This window comes from Centrocercus urophasianus, unplaced genomic scaffold, assembly GCF_019232065.1.
Source record: "Centrocercus urophasianus isolate 14NV4802_14NV808 unplaced genomic scaffold, USGS_Curo_1.0 seq_21, whole genome shotgun sequence".
Classification (NCBI taxonomy): domain Eukaryota; kingdom Metazoa; phylum Chordata; class Aves; order Galliformes; family Phasianidae; genus Centrocercus; species Centrocercus urophasianus.
In genome coordinates this window covers 12447018-12474247 of record NW_024884767.1, presented here as the reverse complement: position 1 = coordinate 12474247, position 27230 = coordinate 12447018, and the positions used below count along the sequence as shown (strand labels likewise).

General features: G+C 36.3%; 1 protein-coding gene across 1 annotated transcript in view; it reads left to right on the top strand.

The window, feature by feature from the left end:
* Window positions 1–26540, top strand: part of AUH (AU RNA binding methylglutaconyl-CoA hydratase) — a 113881-nt gene extending 87341 nt beyond the window's left edge. Inside the window, exons 7-10 of the mRNA XM_042822786.1 lie at window positions 21214–21401; window positions 22540–22590; window positions 24157–24204; window positions 25027–26540. Of these exons, the coding sequence (XP_042678720.1) occupies window positions 21214–21401; window positions 22540–22590; window positions 24157–24204; window positions 25027–25104 (365 nt within the window). The 3' untranslated portion in view covers window positions 25105–26540. The remainder of the gene's footprint in view (window positions 1–21213; window positions 21402–22539; window positions 22591–24156; window positions 24205–25026) is intronic.
* The last annotated feature ends 690 nt before the right edge of the window (window positions 26541–27230 follow it).

The following is a 27230-nucleotide window of genomic DNA, read 5'->3' as shown; positions in this document are numbered from 1 at the left end:
TGGAAGGTACCTCAAAAGTTATCTAGTTCTAACTCCTTTACCATGGGCAGGGTTGCCACCCAGTAGATCAAGTCACCCAGAGCCCCATCTAACCTGGCCTCAAACACCTCGAGGGATGGAACATTCACAGCTCCTCTGGGCAGACTGTTCCAGCACTGCACCACCCACTGAGTAAAGAATTTCCTCCCAGCATCTATCCTAAATCTTCCCTCTTCTAGTTTGAGACTTTTGCCCCTTTTCCTATCACCATTCAGCCTGGTAAAGAGTCTCTGCCAGAATTTCTTGTTCGCTCCTTTTGAGTACTGAAAGACCTTAATGAAGTCTTCCTGAATCCTTGTCTTCTGCAAGCTGAACAAGCCCAGCTCTCTCAGACTTTCTTCATATGACAGGTGCTCCAGGCCTTTAATCATCTTCATGACCCTCCTCTGGACCTGTTCCAACAGCTCCACATCTTGTTTGTGCTGAGAATCCCAAACCTGAGCACAGTACTTAGGATGGGTCCTCACTTGCTGGCCATCTCTCTTCTGTTACAGCCCAGGACATAGTTGGCTTTCTGGGCTGCAGTCAGACTCTGCTGGCCCATGATGAGCTTTTCTTGAGACAGTCAGTTTTCCATCTGTCTGATAGTCCACTTATTCAACCTATACCTCTAGTTTGGCTACATATGCTGGTAGTCTGTGTCAAAATCTTGTAGAATTTAAGGTGTATGTTCTTTGACTTCTACATCTACTGAATCAACCATCTCAGCATTCAGGTTGGCCAAGCATTGCTTTCCCCACACCTAGAAATAACTTCAAATGAAATGTGCAGTCATCTTTCCATAGAGATAGGTAGTCTGACTGGCTTGTACTTCCCTGGATCCTCTTTGAAGTGGGGTATGACATTTGTGTTTTGGTTGTCTTTCAGTCGCACACTTTGATTGCTGTCATCTTGGAAAGAAGAAACCCTAGAAACTGCCAATGAGGCAGTATGTGTCAGTATGACACATTAACCTCAGCACTCTCAGATGCATCCCATCTTGTCCCTTCAGACTTGTCTCTGTCCGGGATGCTTAAATGACGCCTGACTGAATCATTCTCAACTGCACTTGGCTCCTCCAGTCGCTGCTGTGAGCCTCAGGAACCTTGATAAGCCTGAGACAAACTTTGCCAACAGAAAGCAAGACAAAGAAAGCATTGAATAATACTTCAGCCTTTTTATATCTTTTTTTCATACCATTTCCTTATATTGTGTCACTTCATTTCATGCCTCATTCACTATGAACCCAGTTACCTTTGTCATTTTTTTGCTGCTGATGTTCTTTTCTGCCCTGTCAGCTCCAGCTCGTATTTGCATTTGTGCTCACATGGTTGATGTTTATGTATTCCTCTCTGATATTTAGTCTCCAAATCTACTACTCTGTTTTTTTTTCTCATTTTTGTTTAAGATGTTGTATTTCCTGCCCACATACTTTCAGAGCAGTTTATTGTTAGGTTTTCTGCGTGCACATTTTTCCCCCTGTAACTACTGCTGAAATTCTGTCTTCTTTCAACTGGAGAAATACCTGGCTTTAGGCCACTTGTTTAATAATGTGAAGTTTGTGACTGCAAGTAGTTGTATACATTGTGTGTGTTTAATAATTGCAGATCCAGCTATCTCAAGTGGGAATGTGAAGCTAGAAATACATATATTTGTTAGGCTGTATAAGACTACAGCTAGAATGCAGTTCAAAGCCCTATGTAATTATCAGTTTACATAGAAGAGTGTAAGGTAGAATGAGATTAAACTTCTTCTGATTTGTGTGATTGTTCTTGTTTAGCCAATTCATAAAATGCTCAAAGTCAGTTGTTAATGTCAGCCCTAAAATTAAAGTGTTATACATGGTATTCATGTGTTTTTCCCATTCTTTTGGGGAGATACTAAATTAAAAAATAGCCAGCACTGCATACCTGTATTATAGATATCTCTGTTTTTTGTTTTTTTTTAATCAATCAATCATTCTGTGGTAAGTAAATTTATTTTTAACAGAAGTTCAAAGAATTATGAATGTTGCAATTAACATGCTGGTTATGGTAGCTTTATTAGCAAATGTGTATGTAGTTTTATTTAATTGAAAGAAATTTTTAATATGTTGCAGTGTTCATGAGTTATTTTGTAGCAGTAAAATCCAGAAACATCAATTACAGCAGTCTGAAGATGTAATATATGTTTGTTTAACACAGTTCAGGCGTCATTAACTAGTTTAATGGGCTGATCAAAATTCTCCCATAGTGTTACTGTATTTACAGCACTGATCATTTACAGTAATTTTGTATTTTTCATCTTTTATAATATATTACTTTTTAAATTTTTACCAGTATCTTAAATTAAGAAGTTCGAGTGTTTTTAAATGAGGAATTTAAGTGTATCCCGAACCATTTAATACTTCCTAAAAAGAGCACTTCTGCTAACATTGTGTATGAGATGATCGTTTGTCTGAAGAGACCAATTACTCCACTGTTGTAAAACAATTCAGAAAGCAGAGATACTAGCTTTCAAACAATTTTATATTGTAGTTTACAAATACGTGTGTGACAGTTTGAGGCTTTAGGTGGTGAAGTAAGTTGAGTTTTATGCTCTAATGACTTCATATTGAACAATGTGAAATTATAGCTTTGATCTTCAGAGATGGAACTTAAGATGTGTATGATGACTCAGTTGTGGTTCAGAGTATGACAGTTTTAGAAACTCATTGTTGGATGGTGCTATATGTTGACATACTTGTACTAACAAGTGAAACAACTTGTATCTTGTAGCTCCAGTTCTTATAATTCATGTTTTAATTGCAACCTTTATCCTTATAGTCAGGCCAAATTGACAAATACAACTCCTTATTGTTAAAAACAACTATATTATGTTTTGAGATTTAAACAATATTCATTCTTTCTGTAATCTACTGTGCATATGAGTATTAGAGAAATTATTCAGAGCTATTCTTGATAAGGAAAAAGTTCTTTATTGGAAGGATGACGGAATACTGGAACGGGCTGTCCAGAAAGGTTGTGGGGTCTCCTTCTCTGGAGACATTCAGAAGCTGCCTGGATGTGTTCTATGTGACCTAATCTAGGTGTTCCTATGCCAGTTGAGGGATTGAACTAGGTGATCTTTTAAAGTCCCTCCCAATCCCTGGTATTCTGTGATTCTATGATCTCTAGATAGTAAAGGAATAAAACATAGTCATGGTGCAGTTATTATAGCAAATTGTATTTGACATGTTAGGAGTTAAAAAGGATCAACTTCAGTATGCTGTTAGCATTCTGTGGTTTCTGGTTTAACCTAAAATGCAATTATTCACCTGCTAATCAAAAGCCTTTTTTTTGCTAGATGTTTTTAAAACATCACAACAATTTTTTTTATATATGTATTTTTTGCAAGTTAACTTTAGAGATGAAATAACAAAGAGATTAATAGTCAAAATTTTATTGTTCGGTTACTCTGTTAGTAACTGAAGGGGAAAGCAATTAACAGAGTGCTGACATCTACCTCTTTGTAATTCAAGCTAGTGTTTCAGTGTTATCAGTCCTGACACTTCTGAAAACTTACATGTTTTTTGCTCAATTTCATCAGTGAATCGTAAGAATTTTAGAAGTCATTTTCAAAGATATAAAACATACTGCAGCAAGCATTGTTATTATGAGAAAGAAAACCTTGGAGAATTAAAGAATGAAATATTATACGGCTTTCTGAAATATCCTTTGGGTTCTTCATTTTCAGTAGGCACTACCTATCTATCCTTAGCAGCTGAATATATGCAGTATGAGTTTTACAGATCTTAGATGTATGTGCAGTAATGGTTGACAGAGTAGAAGGAAGGGACACCATCCAGAGGGACCTAAAAAACTCAAAAGACGGGCCTGTGTGAACCTAATGATGTTCGACATAGCAATGTACAAGGTTTCGCACTTGGGTCAGGGTAATCCCTGATATGGGTACAGACTGGGAGAAGAACTCCTTGAGAGTAGCCCTTTGGAGAAGGACCTGGGTGTCTGGGTGGATGAAAAACTGAACGTGAGTCAGCAGTGTGCTCTTGCAGCTCAGAAAGCAAATGGTATCCTGGGGTCCATCAGAAGAGGGGTGGCCAGCAGGGACAGGGAGGTGATTGTCCTGCTCTGCTCTGCTCTTGTGAGGCCCCATCTGGAGTACTGGGTTCAGGTCTGGAGCCCCAGTACAAGAAAGACAGCTGTTGGAGAGAGTCCAGAGGAGGGCCAAAAATATGATCAGTGGGGTGGAGCACATCCCCTATGAAAACAGGCTGAGAATATTGACTGGTTTTCTTGAGTCTCTTTTTCCTTGAGGGCTTTATTCTATGTCACCTTGCCAAGCAGTTCCCTGAAGAGTTCAAAATCTGTTCTCCTGAAGTCCAGATTAGTAAGCTTCCTGCACACCTTCTTTGACACCCTAAGGATCTTGAACTCTGCCATTTTGTAGTGATTGTAGCCAACGCTGCTCTTGAGAGCTTCTTATTACTCAGTAGCTCCTTTTCACGGGTTCCTGTAGCACTTGGAAAAGGAAGTTGACATCAGCACCTTCCAGGAGCCTCTTTGATTTCTGTTGCACTGCTGTGTTTTCCCACCAACAGATATCAGAGTGGTTGAAGGACGTGTTTTGTAAATGTGAAGCTGCTCCTATCTGTTTCTAGAGGGCGTTATTCACGTGGTCTTCCTGTTCAGGTGGCCTGTATCAGACCCCCACTGTGATGTCTCCTTCCCCTGCCTTTCATTTAACCCTAACCCATAAGCCCTCTGTCAGGTCCTCGTCTATCTCCAGGTGAAGCTCCATGGATTCCAGGTGGTCATTGTTGTAGAGGGCAGCACCTCCTCCCCTTTTCCACTGCCTGTCTTTGCTAAAGAATTTATACTCATCTATTCCTACATTCCAGTTGTGAGTGCCATCCCACCATGTCTCAGTGATGCCAATGGTATCATAGCCCTGTAGACATGCACGTCCATACAGCTCTTCTTGCTTGTTCCTTATGCTCCATGCATTCTTGTAAAGGCATTTGGGTTGGGCTTCCATTGAGCCTGATTTACTAATTGAAGTTCCCTTTTCCTGCACCTTAGGTGTTGTTTTACTGGCCTCTGATCCAGCACCAGGCTCAGGGCACCCATTACCATCATCAGCCTCAAGGTGAAATGGTTTGTGGTTTGTGGATCTCATCCCCCAGCAACTCTAATTTAAAGCCTTCTGTTTAAATTGGAAGGCTTGTTGCCAAAGATGGTCTTCCCTTTCCCTCAGAAGTTCAGATTTCTCAAAACTAGTTTTGTGACAGAATAGCTGTTCAAGACACCATTCCCTTACACATCTATTGATTTCTCAATTCTATCAACCCTTTCCTTCCCCATTCCCCTACCTGGGATGAGAAGACTACCATTGCTCCCAAGTTCTTCACTGCTGCTCCACTACTCATCTAGTCCCTCTTGATGTTCTTCAGGTTGCTGACAGCTGTGTCACTCATGCCTACATGAAACAGCAGCAGCAGGCAGTTGTCCGGGGCACATACAAAGTCTGGTGTTCCATGTCAGATCTCTGATACAGGCCCCTGGCAAGCAGCAGACCTCTCTAGTTTATGGGTCAGGATGACAAATGGTGCTTCAGTATCCCTCAGAAGAGAATCATCTTTCGGTATCACCCATTGCTTTTTCTTAGTTGAGGTAGTTGTTTTGCATCCAGGAGTGGGTCTGGCTGCCTTACTCAGTTCTGATGACTTAGCTGCTACTATTTCTTTTTCCTTTTGTCTGCAGAACTGCTTCACCACAGAGGCACCTCAGGCTGAGATCAGCTGGATAGGATAGAGGACTTCACTTCATCAGGAAGTGGAACAGCAGGAGGAGTGGGGATTTGGGAGAAGCTTTCCAGATTGATAACATTGATAGGTGATCCTGCAACTGAAAGGACTGTATGTGAGGAAGCAGTAGCTAGTGGGAAGTAAGCAGGACATATTGAAATGCAGTTATGCTGGGGAGGCCTGACCAGTCTATGAGCACATGGGAGAAACATCATGGTACAGCTTGAGTCTGAAAATGGAGAAATCATAGAGTCATAGAATGTTGTGAGTTGATGTTTGGGTGGTGGCATGTTCAGAATGGCAGTGCTCACTGAAACAGTCTCTTTTGGAAACTGAAACAGAGCTAGCACTTTCTAAAGGTTTATCTGTTTCAGAAGAGGTGCAAAATTTTAAGATTTAAGTGTTACTTAATCTGTACTCACTCCTGGAGACGAAGAGTTCTAACTTAAAATAGACTATTTAATTTAATAAATTTAAAAATTGAATTTCTTTACCTTACTATAATTTAGTCTTATACTTGAGTGCTCCTGTACCTCGCAAGTTGTGTTACTCTTTTGTCCTCATTATACCCAAGTATGGCATGTGCTGTGCCTTTCATGATATTCAGTGTCGCTGTAGCAATGGTAGTGGTATATTTTAGCAACAGAATCTATGAGATCCACTGCTTTGCAGCTACAGGTAGTATACCTTATATAGTTTTTGTACACTTGACCTTTGAAAAAAAAAAGGAGCAATACCAATGAGATTATAGAGGCATGTATAAATACATAAATAGCGTTTTGAAATCATGTTAGGATTGAAAAGTGAAGCACTCAAAAATTAGCCATTGGCATAAAGCTATTCAGTATAGCTTGCAGAGTTTTAAGCCTGCTCCTCATCTTGATGCATTACTTTGTACATTCTTTCACTTCATATTTATATCATTTTGCTTTAAGGAAAGAATAGATTTAGGATGATCTGTTTACTGTATCTACAAAGGAAGCTAAAGTGGATGTGAAATGAAAACTCGCTACACAGATAAATGAAAGATTATTAGAAGATGCACTTAAAAAGAAAAACTATAATCACATGATGCAAGGAACACACATAATTCCATATTTGCTTTTCAATCCAAAGATTATTTTGTAGTTGAAATATCTAATTAGATGAACAGCCCATTTTATCTGTTTGAGCGGAGTGGTGTGAGTGGTCAGGATAACCTAACCTGGATATCAGGAAGCATGAAAACAAGAAAGACTGTTAAAACCTAATCACAACAATAACAGTAGGTACTATGGTAATATGAATAAGATAATCTGAAATTTAGGAGATGGGTGAAATACTCCCTTTGCTTTTCTCTTCACATAGAAGCTTAGAAAAATTATATTACATATTTTATAACAACATAAAAGACCTTTGATCTTTTTTTTCATTTTATAATTAGCCAGGATGTATATGCCATTTGAAGCCACTTTGAAGCCAAATGCTGCTCCTTTGTATTAACATGCAGGGAGTACTAGAAAAGTGAACCAAGTAGCATATAGCTGTTTCTCCTCCTGAGATGAGATGGTTTACTCTTTTGCAAACTCTCTTTATCAGTGTTATCTAAGATGGTTAACATCTACTCTTTTGCAAACTCTCTTAGTGTTACCTGATCCCCATATAGAGATTTCGTATTGGCTTCTAGAATTTGGCATGGTATGAAATTGCTATCTCAGCCCATTTCTTATAAATTGTCAGAACTCAGGAAAATTATTAACCTTCAATTTAAGCTACTGATCTCAGAAGGGGAGCTTAATGATAACAGATTGAAGGAGACAGAGTGGACAATAATTGCAGGAGGAAAACCAAGGTATATATAATATACTGAGCCCATTTTGTTTTCTGGTGAAAGATAAAGGCAAATGAAAAGCCTATTACCTTAGTGGTAGCTATTATGTCAAAAAGAGTAAGAAATTTTTTTACTAATGAAGACGAGAGGGATTAGTAAGAAACAAATGAACTAAAATTGAACAAATGAATTGTATCAAGTCTCAAGCTTTCTAGGTGCTTGGCCAGCTGGTTCCCTGACCTGTCTGCCTTTTGCATAGGTTTCCCACTCAACTTCAAAACCATAAGGATAATCTTAAATGCAACCTTGGAGGTTCTGGCTCAGTGGCCTCTGTTAAGAAAACCTGAAGAACTGACCGACCCCTTTGCTAGCTTATCCTTTGGGCTCATGGCCTTGGATACCCACTTTGACCAGAGGCTTGCTTACTTTAGACAACTGGCCGGGCATCCCAGTGCTTCTCAACGTTATTCAGTTGATCTGTCCACCACACAACTATAAGCTTGCAAGTCCTGCAGTAGATTAAACTGAGCACTTCTCATGGCTAAGCTTCAGAGACTGAAATGTCTAGTGAACTTAAGAGAGGTTCCAGCAGGAAACAGAGCTGCTTTCAGAGGGAACCCGCCTACCTTCCACTCAATGAAAACAAGCGTGTTTATACTGAACACTTCACTTACTAATGAATTCAGATTTTTGATAGAGTAGCAGAAAAGCTCTAACTAGTTTGACTGTCACCATACTGTCCCATGGTAAGTTGTCTGCTCTATTCATAAGCATTATGAAACATGATGTATTATATTATCACATTTTTTCATGGATACTCTCCTCCATATGATAGCTGTTTTAAAGAATCTGTTATTTAACATTTTGTGTATTTTGTTTTCCAGCTGTATGAAACAAACATAGTGCCCTGTTTCCTGTACATTCTCCAGCTTCGTTTGAAGAACATGGTTGTTCATTTGTCCCTTATGTTTAATACAGGTGCATTAAGATGATAATATTTAATCTTGCTTGAATGTTACCAAAAAAATATTGTAAGTATCTATGGATAGGCAATAGCACTGTGGTGATGGTGAGTTTATTTGTCCAAAACTTTCTTGAAGCAAATGAGATAATTATGTTCTGTCCAGAACATAAAAATACAGTTAATAACAGCTTCCTTCACCTCCTGTTTGTAGGTTGTCTTTGGTTAAACAACAATTTAGTCTCTACCCTTCTATAATGAAAATCCTATTTTATAAACTTATAAACTAAATCTTATTGTTGGATGAAGCATACACTGAGATTTTTTCTGTGTCATTTTAATTTGTGGTACTTGTAATCGAGTGTGTGAATTTTAGGAGTGTAGACATAGCAGGCTAGGTTCTATCTTTCTGTTGTTAGAAAGGCCAGTTGAACCAGTTACAGTACCAGTTACCAGTTACCAGAGGTTGTCGGATACAAACTAGTAGTGACCACAGAAGTTACAGAACAGCTTCTGGTATACTTCCCTCTGTTCCTAAAATATTTTTGTATTGTGTTAAAGATAAATCAAAATTTTAAAGCTGTTTCTTACAGCTAGAACAGTTGATTTGAATTCAAAAATGTTGCTGTTTGTTCAAAAGAAACCTTGTATTTTTACATGGGAAGTTCTAAGTAAAATTGTTGCTGTTACTTAGGGGGAAACAAGTAGAAGGAAGGCTTTTATTAGCTTATTCAAGTTCTTGGTTTTTTATGTATCAATAAATAAATAAAATAGCAAAAGCAGTCTGTTAGAAATATCACAAGTGGACACTTTCTGTGTTTAGCAGTATTACTATTCAGCAGTTTTGAAGCACATAAGATCAAAAATATTAGATTCATGTTCAATATAATTCAATATCAGTATTGCTCCGTAGCATTATTTAAGTTAAATGTTTTCAAAACATTTTTTTACATGGAAGTTCATGCTGCCACCTATGAATGCCACTGTAAGGGTAGAAGTGAAACCAGTCTTATGCATGGATAAAATAGTAGATGAACAAAAAACAAAACAAAAAAAAAAAAGAGAATAAATGAAGGAAGTGATAGTGCTGTAACTATAATCCAGGCAATTTCTTGCAGAGGTTCAGTAACTGATTTTAGAATATTCACGTAAGAACCAGCCATAGATTGTTTGCACTGTAGAGCAAGAAGGACAGTCTTTCTCATTTTAAGCATATTGTATGATTGTCATTGTAGCACTTCAGAGCACTGATGAGTTTCTCAGTAAACGCTTCTGACCCATCTGCTGAAGTCTCAGAAAGGATGGTAAATGATGAATGAAATATGACAGTTCTCTGAAACTGAAGCACATTTTGGTAATTTGCTGTGGCTCCGTTTTCAACAGGCATATAGTTGTAGACATTGAAGTAAGCAGGGTCTGTTTATCAGGCCAAGGCAATACAAAAAATTCTAAATGGTCATCATTAAATTTTAAGCAGATAAAAATATATCATTCATTTTGAGATCCCATCATCAGTGAGTAATAATAGGGAGCTCAGTTATTTCCATTTCGAGTTATGACCGTATTATGTTAGAAGACTAAATAGTTCTCCAATTAATATCTAATTTATGGTATGTCTGATATTTTGCAGCAATTTCCAGAAAATTCAATGAATAAAATGTTGATTATATAGTCTGCCTGAAAAAAACAGCTGCAGAAGCTAGTTCAGAAGAAAACAAGTTGGACAAAATAATTGCTGAAGAACTGTTTCCCTTATGACTTCATAGAGCCTCTCTGGCTGTGGAGACTTATCTGAGCCAACTGTAACAGATTTCTGTCTTTCTGAGATAATGGATTCCTCTCTTTTCTTCACCACGTCCACTTCTTATAATGTATGTTCAGGTTATGACCAAGAGTGTCTTTTTGTCCCTGGGTTCTCATACACAGCGGAATTAAAAGCTTATGGGAAAAAGTCCATCAAAAGGCAGTTTTAGCTTTTTATTAATGGTATTTTTGTATTTTAGTGTCATTTGAGATCTCAAAAAAACAGTGTTAACTGGTGACTGCTAATTTTTTTCATGACAACCAATTGTTAACACTGTGGATGTTTTGTGGAATGGTAAAGAAAACAGGAAGACAGGATGCAATGTATTTGGTGTAGATATTGAAGTTTTCAGAAAAAAAAAAAAACACCAGAAACATAGAATTCAGTGTTTCAGAGGCTTAGTTGTTATTTTTGACACTTTGCATATGGGTATCAAGAACTATGAATGTCTGTGCAGAGATTAAAATTATCCAAACTAAAAGGGGATCAAGGAACCTAGTTTAGTGTTGAACTTTTAGCTCAATATACTAATGCAGTTAATACCTGCCAGAAAGGATAGCAATTTTTTAGTTTGTTATGAAGCAGAGTTCTCCTTTTTACTTTGGACTGTATAATCCTCATAATAAGTCTCTTGAGCTTGGCTTTCTTGGTGATGTTAAGAAAATAGAAACATATTTATTGACCTGCCAGAATCTAGATAATCCCATTAATTTTTTCCAGATGTTTTTAGAGAAGGGTCAGGTAGAGGAAGCCCTCATTTGGCTTCTGTCTTGGAAAAGTGGTGATCTTTCTGCAAAAAGAGGTAACTGAACCTTTGCAAAGGCTCATTGAAAATTCCAATTCCAATTACAGTCGTCTGTTGTAGCTTCCTGCCGTTTAAGCTTATTCCACATATTCTGTTTCTCAGGATTTTTAGCAGAAGAGTTGGTTTCTCTCTCAAAGAGAAACCTTTCTCTTAAGAGAAAAGAGTCTCAAGGTGGTTTCTCTCTTCTTTGAGGGGAAAGTAGTTGTCTCTTTCCCATGTGACGTGCATGCATGAGACCACCACTGCTCTCTTATTTAGGGGGAAGATTAAAAAAATGATCTAAAGCAACATTGTAAAGAATCATGGCAGTGTTCAGTCTAATAAGTAGAGGGAGGTTGTCTGTGAGATGTGAAGTTACCAGCCTGAAGTCACAGGTGTGCACCTAGACCTCTGCCCTGATATTAACGAGTGAGGAGGGGATCTGAATATTAGTAGGGCTATAAATTATTGGTGCAAAATAATTAAAAATACTTCTGATTGAAGGAACTCCATATCTACAGTGCAAGAAACATATAATAATAAAAATTATTGGGTTTTTTGTTGTTTTTTGTTTTTTTTGTTTTTTTTGGTTTTTTTTGTCAGTGCAAATAACAGAGGCATTTGTTTTCTGTGAAGTTTCATGATCGTGAAGTAGTACGTAGCTTGAGTATGAGTAGCAGACTGGAGAAGAATGGTACTTTTTTTTTAGTAAGACATTTTTGAGTGCAGGAAGGGCTGTCAGAATAATTGAAGTTTCAGGTCAGTGAGTGTACTAAGTTATCAGTCAAAGTCAAGTGATATAACCAAAATGTTTTGTTTCAGATTAAGTATTTTGTTTCACTGGAAATGATGTTTTCAACTTCTAAAGTAACAAGCAAAAGCAATCAAGGAAATTGATACATGACCAAACAACCAAGCAAGAGGGACTGAGAGAGTAGTATTTCAATATGGCTTACCTCAAATTATATTTGGTTTTGTAGATAGTGTAAGGGGTATGATGTTCCATTGTCTGTTTCCACAGAACACCTGCTTTTCTGTGTGACCTTAAATTACACACGCATGGGAGGATACAGCCCTGCTTGATTAGAGTTGACAATGAAGATACGATAAGGGTTTTCGGTTTCTGAGCTCTGTTTTGCTGGTCTCATGCAAGAAGAAATGCTACAATGAGGGCAGCTTGGAAAGGAGTCTGTTGAGGTGAAACACATCTGGCTTGAAAAGGAAGGGGAGATGGGGATGGTTTTTAAAAATTCTGCTTTTTGTGAGGAAAAAAAAAAGAGACCAAGACAAATAAGGTGGGGCAGTTTTATGCTTGTTCACGAAATTCCAGTTCTTGCAGGCAAATTGAATCTACAAGGGATTTTTATTTTATTTAGCGTATCTTTTCTTTTTCTAAAGGTTCCATGATTCTGTATGGATTTCAAGGGTAAAGTGTCTTTATTTAAAGAAATTCCCGTTTTAACTTCTTTGCTTATTTGCCATATGCTCTTTGAAGGTCTCTTTGAAGAGCTTTTGAAGTCTCTTTTGAAGTATCCGGGCTCCAGTAAAATGTGACTAAATTGCTGTGGATTTAGGGGAGCTTTACCATTGAGCAGGTGGATTGTTGCCCAAGCAGGGTCAGAGGATCTCAAAGTGCCTTGAGTGATGCCAAACTTGGAGCAGCAACCAGGCTGTAGCTGCTTCTGAAGGCAGAAAGTATTCAGCGCCAAGATCTGCTCAGGACAGAATGGTCCTGCCTGATGAGACCTGCTAGTGAGAAGCAAGTGGTGTTATCTATCTTGTTGTTCCTTAGGCTTTGAGGTAAACTATTCTAATGTAAACTTAAGCTAATCAAAGATACATTTTTTTTAACAAGTGCTGTGTTCCCAGCTGCTATCCTAGGTCATTGTAGCAATATAAATTCATTTCTTCATTATTTCTAGTACATATAGCCGCAACTGTCTCTCATCCTGTAATTTGCAAGTAGGATCTAAGAAAAACAAAATTAATATCTAATTTCTTTGATCCTTAAAACTGCAAAGGTCTGTGATTAGGTAGCAGAAGAATCTAATTAGCATTAGCTTCTTCATGTATAGGAGAAGAATTACAGTTGCGTGCTGTCCTCTTGCATTGCATACTATGAGTAGTGCCTTCTTTTCTGCATTGCCTTGTCACAGCAGCACATGAGAAGAATGACAGCAGGTGACCATGACCTTTCTTAATGCAGTCCCTTTCATTAGTACTGTAACGGTCTGATGGCTACAGCCTAAGAATAATTGCTGATTTGAGCTCTGTCTTTGTTAATTCCCTGTCTGTTGCTGTTTTGGTTGGTTTGTTGTTGGTGGTGGTGGTTTTTTTGTTTTGTTTTGTTTTGTGGTGGTGGTGGTCTTTGTGTGTTTTTGTTGTTGGTGGTGGTTCTTTTGTTTTTTTGTTTTTTTGTTTTTTTAGGAATTACAGCTTTATTAGAATTCGATGTAACAGAGTTTTCTATAGCAAAAACACATAAGTAATCCCAAACAGCACAATGTTAAAATACACAATTTTCTGATTGCTCTTGCTGGGGTAGAATTTGGAGTCAAAATTTTTAAAAATTATTCCTAAAATGTTAAGAATGTGAATTAAATAAAATGGTAATTATCTGCAAGAGAACACGAGTCACCTTTAAATGTACATCAGAAAAAAATAGTCTTCTGTTGTCTAAAGCTAGACGTACAAATATCTAACTGCCTGAAATTAGTACAAAGAATATCCTGTAACATACACTGAATACATGTTTACATTTTATTTACATTTGTGGTGGATTTATTTTAACTGTTAATTTCTAATAGACGTTATTATGTGATTGTTCTTACAGATAGGGTTATACAATGATTAAGCACCTCCAATAATGGGGCATCTGCAGCTTCTCTGAGCAGCCTGTTCTAGTATGTAAACACTGTCACAGTAAAGAATTTAGTCTTTTTACATAACTTAAATTATTCTCTTTTAGTTTAAACTGTTAGCCTTTCTCATAAACTCTGCTAAAGTCTCTCCCCATGTTTCTTGTTGGCCCCCATTAAGTACTGAAAGGCATCTATGAATTCTCCCCGTAGCTTTCTTTTCTTTGCACTAAACAACCCCAAGTCTCAGCTAGAGAGCCCTCTGAAGCAAGGGAGGTGTTTGAGTTCCCCCTTCTCTGCCCTGAGGACTTCAGTTTTGGATATGCACCATCTCACAATGGCGGAATGGGTGGCAATCCAATCCCTCTCCTTGCCTGATGCAGCCCAGGATATAGTTGTGCTTCCAGGCTACAAGTAATCATTGCTCGCTTATATCCAGCTTTCTATCCATCAGGATCCCAAAGTCCTTCTCTGCAGAGCTGCTATCTATTCACCTCCCAGCATGTATTCATGTTTGGGATTGCCTCAGTGGAGCTGCAGGACTTGCACTTGGCCTTGTTGATCTTCCTGAGTTTTGCATGCACTCCTCTCTCAAGCCTATTAAAGTCCAACTGAATATTATCTCCTTCCTTTGCAGTACCAGCTGCACCGCTCAGCTTGGTATCATCTGCAAACTGTATAAATCTGCAAACTGTGTCACCACCGAAGTTATTAAATAGTTCCAGCCCTTGTACAGACACCCCTGAGGTACATCACTCATTCATGATCTCTGCCTGAACATAGAGCCAGTGGCAGCAACTCTTTGGCCAATTCTATATCCATGGAGTGGTCCATCCACCAAACCTACATCTCCTGTTTAGAGGCAAGAATGTTGTGTGGGACTGTATCAAGTACTTCGCACAAGTCCAGATAGATACCAGGAGTTGCACTTCCTTAGCCACTCTGTGTCCTACAATTTCAGTAGCTTTGCTGCTTTCCCTGGACTCCCTTTCAAAATTGACCACTGATTATTTTTGCCTTAGAGCTGCTGAAGCCAAAGATTTTCAAAGACTACTAATTTCAAACGTAAATTCTTAAATGAAGCTTATAAATAAAAGACGTTGCTTTGGAATTGTTGTAAGTAGACTTAATTGTAGTCAGGGTGGGAGAAGGGATTCAAGTTTGGAATGGAATTAAGGGTAGCAGTTTAGTGTTGTAATGGGTTTCTTTGCTACTTGGATAGACAAAGTGGTAGACTTCTGTATAGAGAGCACTGAAGCGAAGAGAATATTAAAGTTACTTGCTTATAAACAATAAATGCTTTAGATTTAGTAATCTGGTTCTGCTTTGCTTATTGTTTATTTATTTGACTTCTGGTTACTAACAGCTAAGTTATCTCAGTTTGGGACTGCGAGCTCATTCTGGGTGTAAATGAAAATAGGATAACACTGTGGTAATCCACTTTTCTGTACTTCTTACTTGGCCTGTCTCTGTATTTTTATTTTTGTTTGTTTGTTTGTTTGTCCTTAATGAAAATTGAGGTGCTGTAATCAATCCAGAGCTTTAAGAATAAGAACTATAAAATCATTTATTTCAAATACAGGTTTTAAAAAAGATTTGCTTGGCATTACTCATAAAGTCCACATGATTTCTTAAGTATGGTCGTTCAGAACAGTGTTGCTCTGAACCTCCTACCTGTTCCAGCTCAGTAATGACTTCATAAATGTGTGGGTGTAATTTTGAAACTGGAAAATGCCTTCTCCTGGGCCATTAATTTCTATCTACAGCAAGATGGGTTATGTTGTAAAGTGTATGTACTTTTTAATTTTACTTAAGTTCATTTTCTGTTACTGCATCCTGAAGGACAGTAAGAGCAAGTTCCTATCTGGGGTAGTAGAAACGCATTTGGACTTACTGAATAATTAGTGTGAGCTCATTTTTGTTGCATTTGCTTATGTCTATGTAAAATTTAATAAGTTGACTAATAGCCCTATGTATTTCTCTCTTTTTTTTTTTCTTAAATAATTCAAGGAAAAAATGATAATGTTAATTGTCAGCAAATGCATTGCTAAAGCTGTGAGACATGGGAATTCATGTGGAATAACACAAACCTGTGCTTTCCAATTGGTGTTTGATCTGACCGTAGAGTCTATGCAGTGCAAAAGGTCTGCAGGTGGAGCAGAATGTACAGCAATTGTGATAGAAATATGTAGAAAGTGCCTCACACCAGATCTAGAATCCGTTTTGGAGTGCCTTTTAAAATTGAGTTCCAGATTAATTTCATATATTCAAGTATCTGCTGGGAAACCATTTTTTAAAATCTTTCTTAATTATCAAGAGAATTACTTACTTTGAAAATAAATCATATTTTCTAAATTACATAATAATTTCATCTTTCTGTACAAAGGCTGTGATTATTTAACTGCTAGTGAATTCTGAGAATATATTTATACTTTCTTTTACAAATCCTGAGCCTTCCTACATCTTCAAGCCAAGTACTACATTCTACTGACTCAAGCTGCCACTTTCTAGCCACTCAGACATGAAGTTTTGATACATTCCAGGCATTTTTAAATAGGTTTTTAAGTAAGCCAATCTACAGATGCAGATGAATAAAACAGATTGTGAAAATAAGAAGTAATTTTCAGGTTAGGTTGGAAGTTTTGGAGCTGAGGTTTGCAGCTGCCAGGCTGCTGTAGGTAACTGGAATTCCATCGCCTTCAATCTTAGGTGAAGCTGTGACTGAGATTGCTGCAGAGATTTCTTTTGCTTGACTGGTGAGATAAAATCCCACTAGCCCTTATGGCAGCTTCCCACTAAATCCTTTCTGGTTACTGCTTCTGTTCTCAGTCATCACAGACCTGAAGCAACTTCTGAGTCAGGCTTCAGCCACTGTCTTGGGCTTGCTCAGCGGTGTATTTCTTCCAGGTCTCTGCCCATTTTCCAAACTACTGATAAGGCCAGAAATGAGAGAGGCCTTGCCTAATTGCCTACTCTGTCAGCTTGCTGCTTTTCTTCTCTTATGAGATAGCATTTTGTTTCCTTTTTACTTCATGTGGTTTTCTCCTTGTCCTTTGCATCTCTGATGATGTCCTTACCAGCCTAAGCTGATTTCAGTAGTTAGTTACTTACTTCATGCCTATTATGGGCTCTTTATGTTTTCTTTTTTTGAAGGGATTTGGGATGTCTGATCCCATTATAATTTATTCTTAGGTTTAAGTTAGCTGAAACTCTTACATCCTTGCAGGATCAAGACCTGATCTGGTAAATAATCTGTTAAAAAATCATTGTTAAATATTGTCTTTATGGCTTTTAGAACGTTTGATATTTTTCAAAATTGCTTTATTTAGCAATGGACTGCAGGTATTTTAGAAGTGTAAAATATTTGTTGCATGTAAATTTGGCATAGTATTTTCATGACTGAAAAATCTTACATTAAAATACACACTCTTATGAAATAAGGGTTAGATACTAATAACAGTAGGCTTTTGCATTCCATTCTTCGATGGTTTTCAATGGAAAAGTAGAAAAGCCTATGCTTCACAGTCTTGTGTGTAAGAATCACAAGTATACCCATAAGATATATTTGACTGACTAGGACAGTCAGAAAGTTTGTGGCTGGTGTACTTTAATTTCACCATTGTTTATCAGTAAAACAAAGGTGCAGGGATCTTTAAAATGACAAAACTGGATAGAAGTGAGTTAACTCAATCCACTGAAAGTCAAGCAAAGCTTATGCTGTGAAGAACGCAATAGAAAGAATAATTTTTGCTTGACTTAATGAAAGTTATTATTAAGTTTAAATTTAAGTTTGGATTTTTTTTTTTTTTGTCAAAATAGGATTTCATCCAATATGTTTTGACAGAGCCTTGAGCTATGAGAAACTACTGGCTGTAGATATTTTCTGCCAGAAAGATGAATCTATTTCCAGTAAGCTAGTTGCTTCATCTTGTTGGATACATGCTTGGGAATTTATTACGTAATTCCCTTAATCCAAACCAGTTGTGTACATATTTTGTAATTGATGAATTGCTAACAGTAAATAAATACTCATACAGAATCCATTGTTAAGAAAAAAAAAAGCATTTAACAGTATTCATACCAGTACACAACAGTGTTGTATTTACTGTGTCTTTCCACACAGACTACTGTCATCTAAGACTGGCATTTACAGCTATCACAACATTAAATATAGACTGTCTCACATAAGAATGCATTTGCATTCTAACTGTATGTCAAATACTTTTATCAGCACACTGAGCAATACTAGATCACTGGTCCTTGAAATGAGATGTCCTTAAATTTGTGAAGAAGAAGCAAGTATTCGTCAGTCAGATTTTCCTCTACATTTAGATGAAATGTCTTGGTTAAGTAATATCTTTGAAGACTGGGTGTTTCTCCATTTCACTCTGATTGTGGTTGGCAAGTGTAATTTGTTTTAGTGTGTTACCATAGCACAATGTCTATCTGCAATGTCCTTTCTGCATTTTCTTCATAAATGGATGTAACTTAAGTGTACTTTGGTGTGTTCCTTGAATTTGATTAATTATCTTATTGCTTTTATGTATGCATATATCTTATTCCTACCAGTGAGTACATATGATTCATGCAGTGAAGTGTTGTATTCTACTCTTTGAATGTAAATCAACACGCTCCTCTGCTTAACGGCTTTGCAGTGTGGGAGACAGCCAAATGACATAGACTAGAGTCTGCTTTTTTTTGTTCTTTAATCATTTTTATGTAAGACATTGGCAAGAATACTTTTTTTTTTCTCCGTTTATAAACAGTATTTCATGCTTAAACATATCCATTTCTTTGTCAAAGTTACGAAATACTGTTACACAATTAATTTTTTTTTTTTTTTTTCAAAATTTCCTGGTAGAAGCAGTAATAGAAGAGATAAAACACTGAAGGAAGGGAAGATAGTTAAGCAGAAAAAAATATCAGGCATAACCAACAAAGAAGAAACAGATGTCATGGAATCAGTAGATTCTTATGGTTTCAGGTCTTAAGAATTGCACAGATTATTTTCTTTAATCAAAAATCAAGCCTGATGCTCATCTGGATTCCATTGCTCGGGTGAAAGCAATAGTTTATGAGTAAACTATTCCTAAAGAGAGTCAGAGTGGACATCTGCAGTGTTCTGATGTGCATGTAAATGTGTTCAAGAATAGATACTAATTGGGATATGAAAGCTTCTTTCAATGAGAAATGAAAAGACTTGTTCAATATTTAAAAAAGAAAAAAACAAGAAAAGTCAGTAAATGTTCCTTTGCAGTAGTGGCAGTGCAGTTTAGTATCCTAAAGCAGTAAACTTCTTGAAAACACAGCTCATATTTTTGTGGCCTTTAGTTAGGATTTAAATTTTATAGCTGGAGTTTAAGTAATTTTCTGTCAATCTTACCAGTGAGGCAGCCAAGACTAATAGGAAAGCATACTGTTTAGGGTCTGTAGTATATTAAAAGGGATTTTGTTTGGATATTCTCTCCCTCCCCCCCCAGTCTCCACCCGCAGCCTCTACCCCCCGTAAAAATGTTCTAGAATAATGGCTTTCTTTAAATTCTGTGTTTCAACTGATGGGTGCTGTTAGCAAAATTCTTCTGCTAGCACTGTCACCCACTTAGCTGAACTAACAGAACATACAAGTAGGAGTTTATCTTTCTATTGCCTGTCATCTTTGACTATGATGATGGTCTTACTACAGTCATCCTGGGTTGTTAGGACTGTACAGAATATCTCATTGCTTGTTTTCACTAATGTGGATATTCCACAGATTTTTATTGTAGTTATTGTGAGTATAGTCATTTTTTTTTAGTTCCATCAATTTCACCCCAGAAAAACATATATCAGGTTTTTGTTTTATATCATGGTTTTCTAATATTCTAGGAAGGCGTAAGGTGTAAATTGTGCCCGCTCCCTGCATTTTTCTATGATGTAATGTGTTCAAAGGGAATGCTTTTATGCTTTTATGGAAGGAAATACGGTTGTGCTGAATCTTGTGATTCATAAGAAGTAATAATTGAAGGCTGGATCATGGAATCACAGAAAGATTTTGTTGTTTTCATTTGGTATATTTGTCTCAGGAAAGAGAATTGAATGACTACAGAACTGTACTACTGGCTTAGTCTACCATTATCTATTGGAAGTCACTCTGCTTTACATTAATTGAATATAAATTTGTCCAGTGTTATACCAGCTGTCTGTGAAAATTTTTGTAAATATCCCTCCTGTATTTTAAATATATTTGCATACTGCTGGAGAAATAGCTATTTGGAAAGAATTGCTAAGTTATGGACAGTCTGTCCTAGTGGGATATTCTTTTCAGATATTCTGTTCAGAATTTCTTGAATGGGTTCAAAATACATTGTTCCAGATGAAGGCCATTTTTGTTCATAATTCATACAAATAACTGTTTTTGGTATTTCAGTTCTGACGATGGTTATGCTCACACTATCACAGTTTGTTAATTCTAGATAATTTTTAGTATAAGTAAGCAATCTACACATGTCTGATTAATACAGTTACTGCTTATTGACCTCAAAACACCAAATAAGTTTTTAACACAGTAAGAAAATTAGGTTAGATGTCCTTCTCTACTCATCTATATCCATCATTATTCTTTCATATTTTTATGATAAGACTTCAGATTTCAACACTATTGCAGAAAAAAAGAAGATGAGAATATGAGAATGTGTCCTTTTGAATACCTTGTCTTTAGTTTATGTAAGAAATGTTTACTGTCCTCAATACATGGAAATTTTAGCGCTGGCTACTGTTTCCTGGAGTACATGTTCTTCTTGAGTATTGTTCTTCAGAAGTGTTCATATTGTGATTATTAATACCGTGTAAATATACAGATTTTTAAAATAAGTCAACTTTTTGGTTATAGTTGCAACCTGTTTCCCTTTAGCATTTGGCTGAATATGAGGTGAAGTAGCCTGTCTGCAATCAAGCAAATTCTATTCAGCTCTTTACATCTGTTTACATGTTTTCTGAGAAACAGAGCAATTTATTTCATTTTAAACATAGTTTCAAAACTGAAAAAGGCAATTGAGAATGTCTTTGTATATTAGTATAATTTCGTTATGCTTCATATAAATGCTTGTGGAATTAGAAGTGAAGATATTTGGAATGAACAAGTATCACCTCTGTTTCTATGATAGATGAATGAGTGAAACTAATATTTGCATTTTTCTCTTTTTTTCAAACATTAGGGGGAACACAGAGATTACCTCGTACAATTGGAGTATCTTTGGCTAAAGAGCTAATCTTCTCTGCACGCATCGTGGACGGTGAGGAAGCAAAGTCAATAGGATTGATTAGCCATGTGGTAGAACAGAATGAAGCAGGGGATGCTGCATACAGACGAGCACTAGCTCTGGCAAGAGAATTTTTACCTCAGGTACAACAAATTATTTTGTTCTTAATTGCTAATAAATATGAACACTAGAAAAAAGAATCTCCTGTATTCAGAAAAACTGTCATGAAGTTACGTATTAAGAAGCCACTCTATTCATATAGAGAGCAATGAAAAATGATCTTTTTCATTTACTGAAAGGTATGGTTACTTGGTAAGAATTTCAGTGAAGCAAATAAACTTTGTTAATACTTGTGTTGTAGTATGTGTTTGCATTGTATATTTCGCTTTTAATGCTTTGAACATTAAAATAGTGTGGTATTTTTACTATAAAGCAGTTATTCAATATTCCATTACTGTTGAGCACTTCAGAAGAGACACAAATGTCGTTATGAAAGTGAGTGTATCTCAGTGTAGATTTTGTTTTGAAAACCTTGAGTGCAATTTCAGTATTAAAGCAAAACTCATTTGGTACTGGAAAGTGATCTGTTTGCTTTCTGTCCTTTGTGTATATATTTGATTAAAGTATTATGCTTTTATATAATTGATTCTTCATGCCATCTAATCTCTGTCTTTTACTAGAAGAGTTAAAATGGATTTTGCTGAATTTCTGGGCTCTAGAACTTAAAACTTTTGGTAATAAGTTTAATCATGACCTTTACAGGGGTCTTTGTGTTAGCCAATTGCTACCTGTTCCATTATGCTATAGAGTGCAGGTTATTGTTCGCAGTGGGAGCTCTTGATAAACTTGCTTTCCTAGTGAGGCACCCAAGGTAGCAAAATTCATGGGAGATAGCATTAAAGAAAATTAGTAAAGTTCTCTATCAGATCAAAAGTTTAACAGTAAAATTTTTCAATTCTATAATGATGTGCTCTTATAGTTGCCATTCTGAGCCTGGTTTTGATGGGAATCAAGCAATCTTGACAAAAGAGCATGTAAGCCCAAAACACTAAGTCACCATTTCTGAAAACAATATGCATCTTCGATATTTTCTCAGTATTGAAAGAAGAAAAGTTTGGGAGAAAGTAGCTACTTTAGTCATATATTTTAGGATATTTTACCTGTTTAATAAATTTCTAAGCTGTAGAAGTTACCAGCACAGGAACATTAATGTGCAGGTTGTTTACTGCACAATCTTTTAGAATTTGATAGTGTTTAAATAATCCTTGTCTTTCATTTTAGGGACCAGTAGCAATGAGAGTTGCAAAGCTGGCCATTGATCAGGGAATGGAGGTAAGGACTTGTACTTCCCATAAGTATAATCAGAAGTCAGATAGGCAAGTATGCTGTGGTGATATTTTTTTTTTTTCCTAGAAGTGTGTTTAGTTTCTCAGTTAATAGCCTTTCAAAATCCATTTGGTCACAACTTTTTTTGAAGATTAAATGTAGTACTTTCATGTCTGTATTTATTGATTCTTAACTCTTGAGAATAGAATGAATGTTGATTTCCACAACAAGGCATAGCGATCCCACATCTGCCTAGGTGTAATGCACTTTGCCAACTATTAATTCCAGAACGTAAACATAGACCATTATGAACAAGTTATATTACAAATATGAATCTGCAGGAAAAAATCAATTCTGTCAAGGCTCTCAGTTTAGTGTTTATTACGTAACAAAGACCAAGAGATACCTTTTTGTATTTTTATTACTTTCATAGAAACTACTTTTATAATTATATCTGAAGACCTATTTCATATTTCACTCTAATTGCCGCCCCTTCTTAAATGGTAGTGAACCAAGTTCTGAAGTTCCTTAAATACCTGGCCTGAACACATCCAGACGTATATTTTACTTTAGGCTTGTGAATTATCTTGCTGAGCTCAGCAGGACTATTCTTGCTTAAAATTAAGCACATGAATAAGGTCTGCACCAGAACACCATATAATTCAGTGTGGGAAAGTTGAATCACATGCAGAATCTAAATCCAGGAGTACGAATTAAGAACATTTTTCTTTTCAGAGTTGCAGAAACAAATTCAAGAACTCTCTGTGATCATGTAGTTCAGCCTTGAGACTCAAGACAAAATCTACTGTATCAAAAGTGATGAAGCCAAATGTTCCTACCATTGCTAATAAAGGCAGAGATTTCATGGCTTCTCTAGGTAGTCTTTTTAGCTTATCTTAGCTTGACAATCTGCTTGTGTTGCATAGCTGCCACAGTCCTTTCCCTGGCCATTTGGAGAGCTGATAATTTCTGCAGCAGCTGACATTTTAGAAAGGCAGAGAAGTACTGAGGAAAAAGTCATTTCAGTCATTCCTGAATGGCCATTTCAGCTGTTTAGACCAGCCCACAAAGAAAATTGTTTTCAAAAGTAGGTGATGGTGCAGGATTGTCACTGGCTTCATTTACTTTTTAAAATCCATTTAAAATTGAATTCATGTTAAATTTTTAGCATGGCACCGTTTTCTTATAAGAATTTTTGAAGACACTTTCTTCAGAGTGATTTTGGAACAATCTTGCAGTAAATCGTTTTTCCCTTGTAGCAGTTGAAATGATTAAAAAGTGCATGTCTGTAATAACTTTTAGTTCAGATCATTTGTAAATGAAGAGCGTACATTGTTTTGACAGTGTGTTACATACAGTTTTATCACGATATACAGGAACCGTTCCAGAAATGCAAGGCACTGTCACCACTTGGCAATGAGATATTTCTATGTTAAGTAGTGTAGAAGAACTTCATAGACATGTTCTATAGTTTGGCATATAGAAACATAGTATATAAGTTAGCTGATAAGAAATAATGCACTTGAAATGTACAAAAATATGCTTTAAAGAATGTTGAATTCTTTTCCTCAGGTTGACTTAGTAACAGGCCTAGCAATTGAAGAAGCTTGTTATGCTCAGGTATGTAACTATGATTACATGAAAAATGTAGAAAAGAGGCTTTTCTTGAGTACTCTGTGAAGACTTGTTGTTTCTTCTGCAAATATTTTGTCACTGTATTTATGCCTTCCAGTTAATTTTTTTTTTATTATTTTTTTTTCAGTGAGGAATTTAAGAAAGGAGGTGTAGGACAGAAACTGTTTGGCTGAAGGAAATTAAGCACTGTCAGTCCCATACTATGCCAGCTATGCATTGCTGTGCATCTATTCCAATTTGCCATTGATTTTTGGTTTAACATGTAACAACATAGGCGACACTTAAGCATGTGCGACTTCACAGCGTGCATGCTTTCCAAAAGAAAATCAAGATAAGCATCTTTGCCAGCAAAACATGAGAATAGTATATTCTTACTTTGCATGTTCTTGAACTTCATGATAAATTTTTGATGACAGAAACAGAAGCGTTAGCATTAGAGATGCACTTACTTAAAGTATGCAGTGATTGATTATAAACCACCTCCATTTCCCCCAAAACCCACCAAAACAGCCACATAACAAAGAAACCGAAAGAAACCAGCGCATGAAAACCCTGAAACAAAATCTAGAGATTCTCACTGTTATCTGTTCAGACAAAAGAGACTCCTTCTCCCAGACTGTTTCTTAGCCTTACCGTATGCCTTTGAAGTGACTGCTACTTTCCTACATCCGACTATACATTGCAGTTTTCATTCTTCTGTTGTGCTATATTACAGGGAAGAACTGGTACAAAAATTTGTACAGAAACAGTTTTCTTGATTTATTTTTTTTTTATATCTGTAATGAAATGTTACTCTGCTCTTTGCAGACTATTCCAACAAAGGATAGAATTGAAGGTCTTCTTGCGTTTAAAGAGAAAAGATCTCCTCGCTACAAGGGAGAATAAAAGAAGCAGATGCCTTTAAAATGAAATGGGGTATATGTACAGATACGAGGACCACTAAGATGCACTTTGCATCTATGCCTAGAATATTACAGCCACCAAAGTTAAAGCAAATCATACTGATGTTCCAACATCTTTTGTGTGTCCATGCTGGGGCAGGATAGAAATGTGTGCCTACTTAAGCTCATTACAGTATCTGAAGGCCTTGTATAGGCAAGGTCACAGGTTCATACAGCGTTTTAAATATTCCATATATATGAATTCATATATTACCAGTCTGTAATTTAAAAAAGCTCTTTAAATTCTTTATATAGACAAAATCTAAATGTGATGTGAAGTATAAATCCGGTTTATCATTTGATCAAATATCAAAGTGACTGCCAAAAAAACAAAAATAAAAAATTGTACCAAATATGCATTAAAATGATTCTGTATATCAGTAAAAATTATGTTGAATATTCTACCTGAATATGTACATTATAAATAAAGTGAAGGGAAATGAAAAAGATTATTGTTTGATAAATGTCAAATTTAATTGTCTAACTTATATTATTCTTAGTAAAACAAAGTTAACTTTTATGAGAATAGCACATTAATGGCATCCTTTTGGTGAAGTCATGGCCAGTATATTCATTTAATTGTATTAAATGAAGATATCTTAGATTCCTGCCTTACTAATGCATTACTATTCTTTAAACTGGCTTTGTCTTGCATTCTTCCAAAATATCATCTGATCGGTACTGTCTGCTGTTAAGGAACTTTATTTCACTTATCTTAGTTATTTTAAGTTTGTGGTGACTGTGTTAAGTACTTTTTGTGTGGGGATATGACTAATGCGCTGCTAAAAAGACTAGAATTCTCTTCTATAAAGGACCCAGAATATCCTTTTTGAAGAGTCTAATAATGCATATTTATATACAACAGGGATGATAATGAAATGTTCTTTGTTCTGTGGCAGCCTCAGGGTTCTTTTCATGCTTTGAAAGAGAAATCCAGTAGGTTATGAGGTGAGAAAACAGTGGTGATTCATACTGTGTATTTGTTCTGATTGTGCTATATACAATAAATACCTGAAAACAAACTCTTAAAAAGCATTTTTGTTAACTTGACTGGAAAATAAGCGTATCTTAGCAATCAGAGGCTGTCTTTTTATAGAAAACAAATTTCTTTGCAGTTAGTTACTGTTGACTCATGAAACTTGTGCATGGTCTGCTTTTTCTGCAGGATGAACTGTGGTCAGTGTCCATTCTGTGACGATAAAGCAGCTGTTCAACATGAAATGACAAGAACTCATTTAAATTCACATTTAGGCATATCATTACATGTAAATTGGTTTTAACTGGTAGAGCACACACTTTATTAACTGGTGAACTTGCTGAGTTGATCATTTCGTGCATGATAATTTGCAAATAAAGTACCGGTGCTTGTTTTTATAGTCATATAAAGCCTTGAGGGTCATTTTCTCCTGTTTTTGAAATGCTAACATGTCATTTTCATTTTTACTGAGCAGGAAATAATTACGTTAATGAGATTTTAAAAAATACTAAGTCTGTGCTGACTGATTTGTGTTTGTGTATAACTTTGGTGTACTGTCAGGTTATTGAGATGTCTCTGGTTTCTTAACAAGGACTGATTAAGTACTTTCCATGAATGTTTTTTATAGCAAACTTAACTTCACACACCGTGGTGTAAGACGGTAGATTTGTGCCTTTAACTAGTAGTTTTGATTTCAGAAAATAATTTTGCTGTCATAGTCTCTATTCCTTTTCTAAGGAGAAGATATTGTTGGATTGTGGCAACTTGAATCTCTTCTTTGAAGTTAAGAATTTGAATGCTATTTAAAATTGAGTACCATTAGCATGGTACTTAAAGGTTCTAGGTAGTGATATTGCAAAGAGGAATTTTTGCAAAGAATGTGTTGAACACTTACTGTCTCTGTTCTTAAGTAACTAGCATTATGATGACTTTCAATTGCTCCTAGTAAATAGCAGTGTTAGATTTCTACTTCCCTGAAAGGATGGTTAGCAAAAGAAATGCTCTTATAAAGCCCCATTTTTATTAGGAAAGTTATGATCTGGCAGATCCTCCTTCAAGTGCTTAGACTCGGTTCTTTCAGTTTGTGGTAAAGC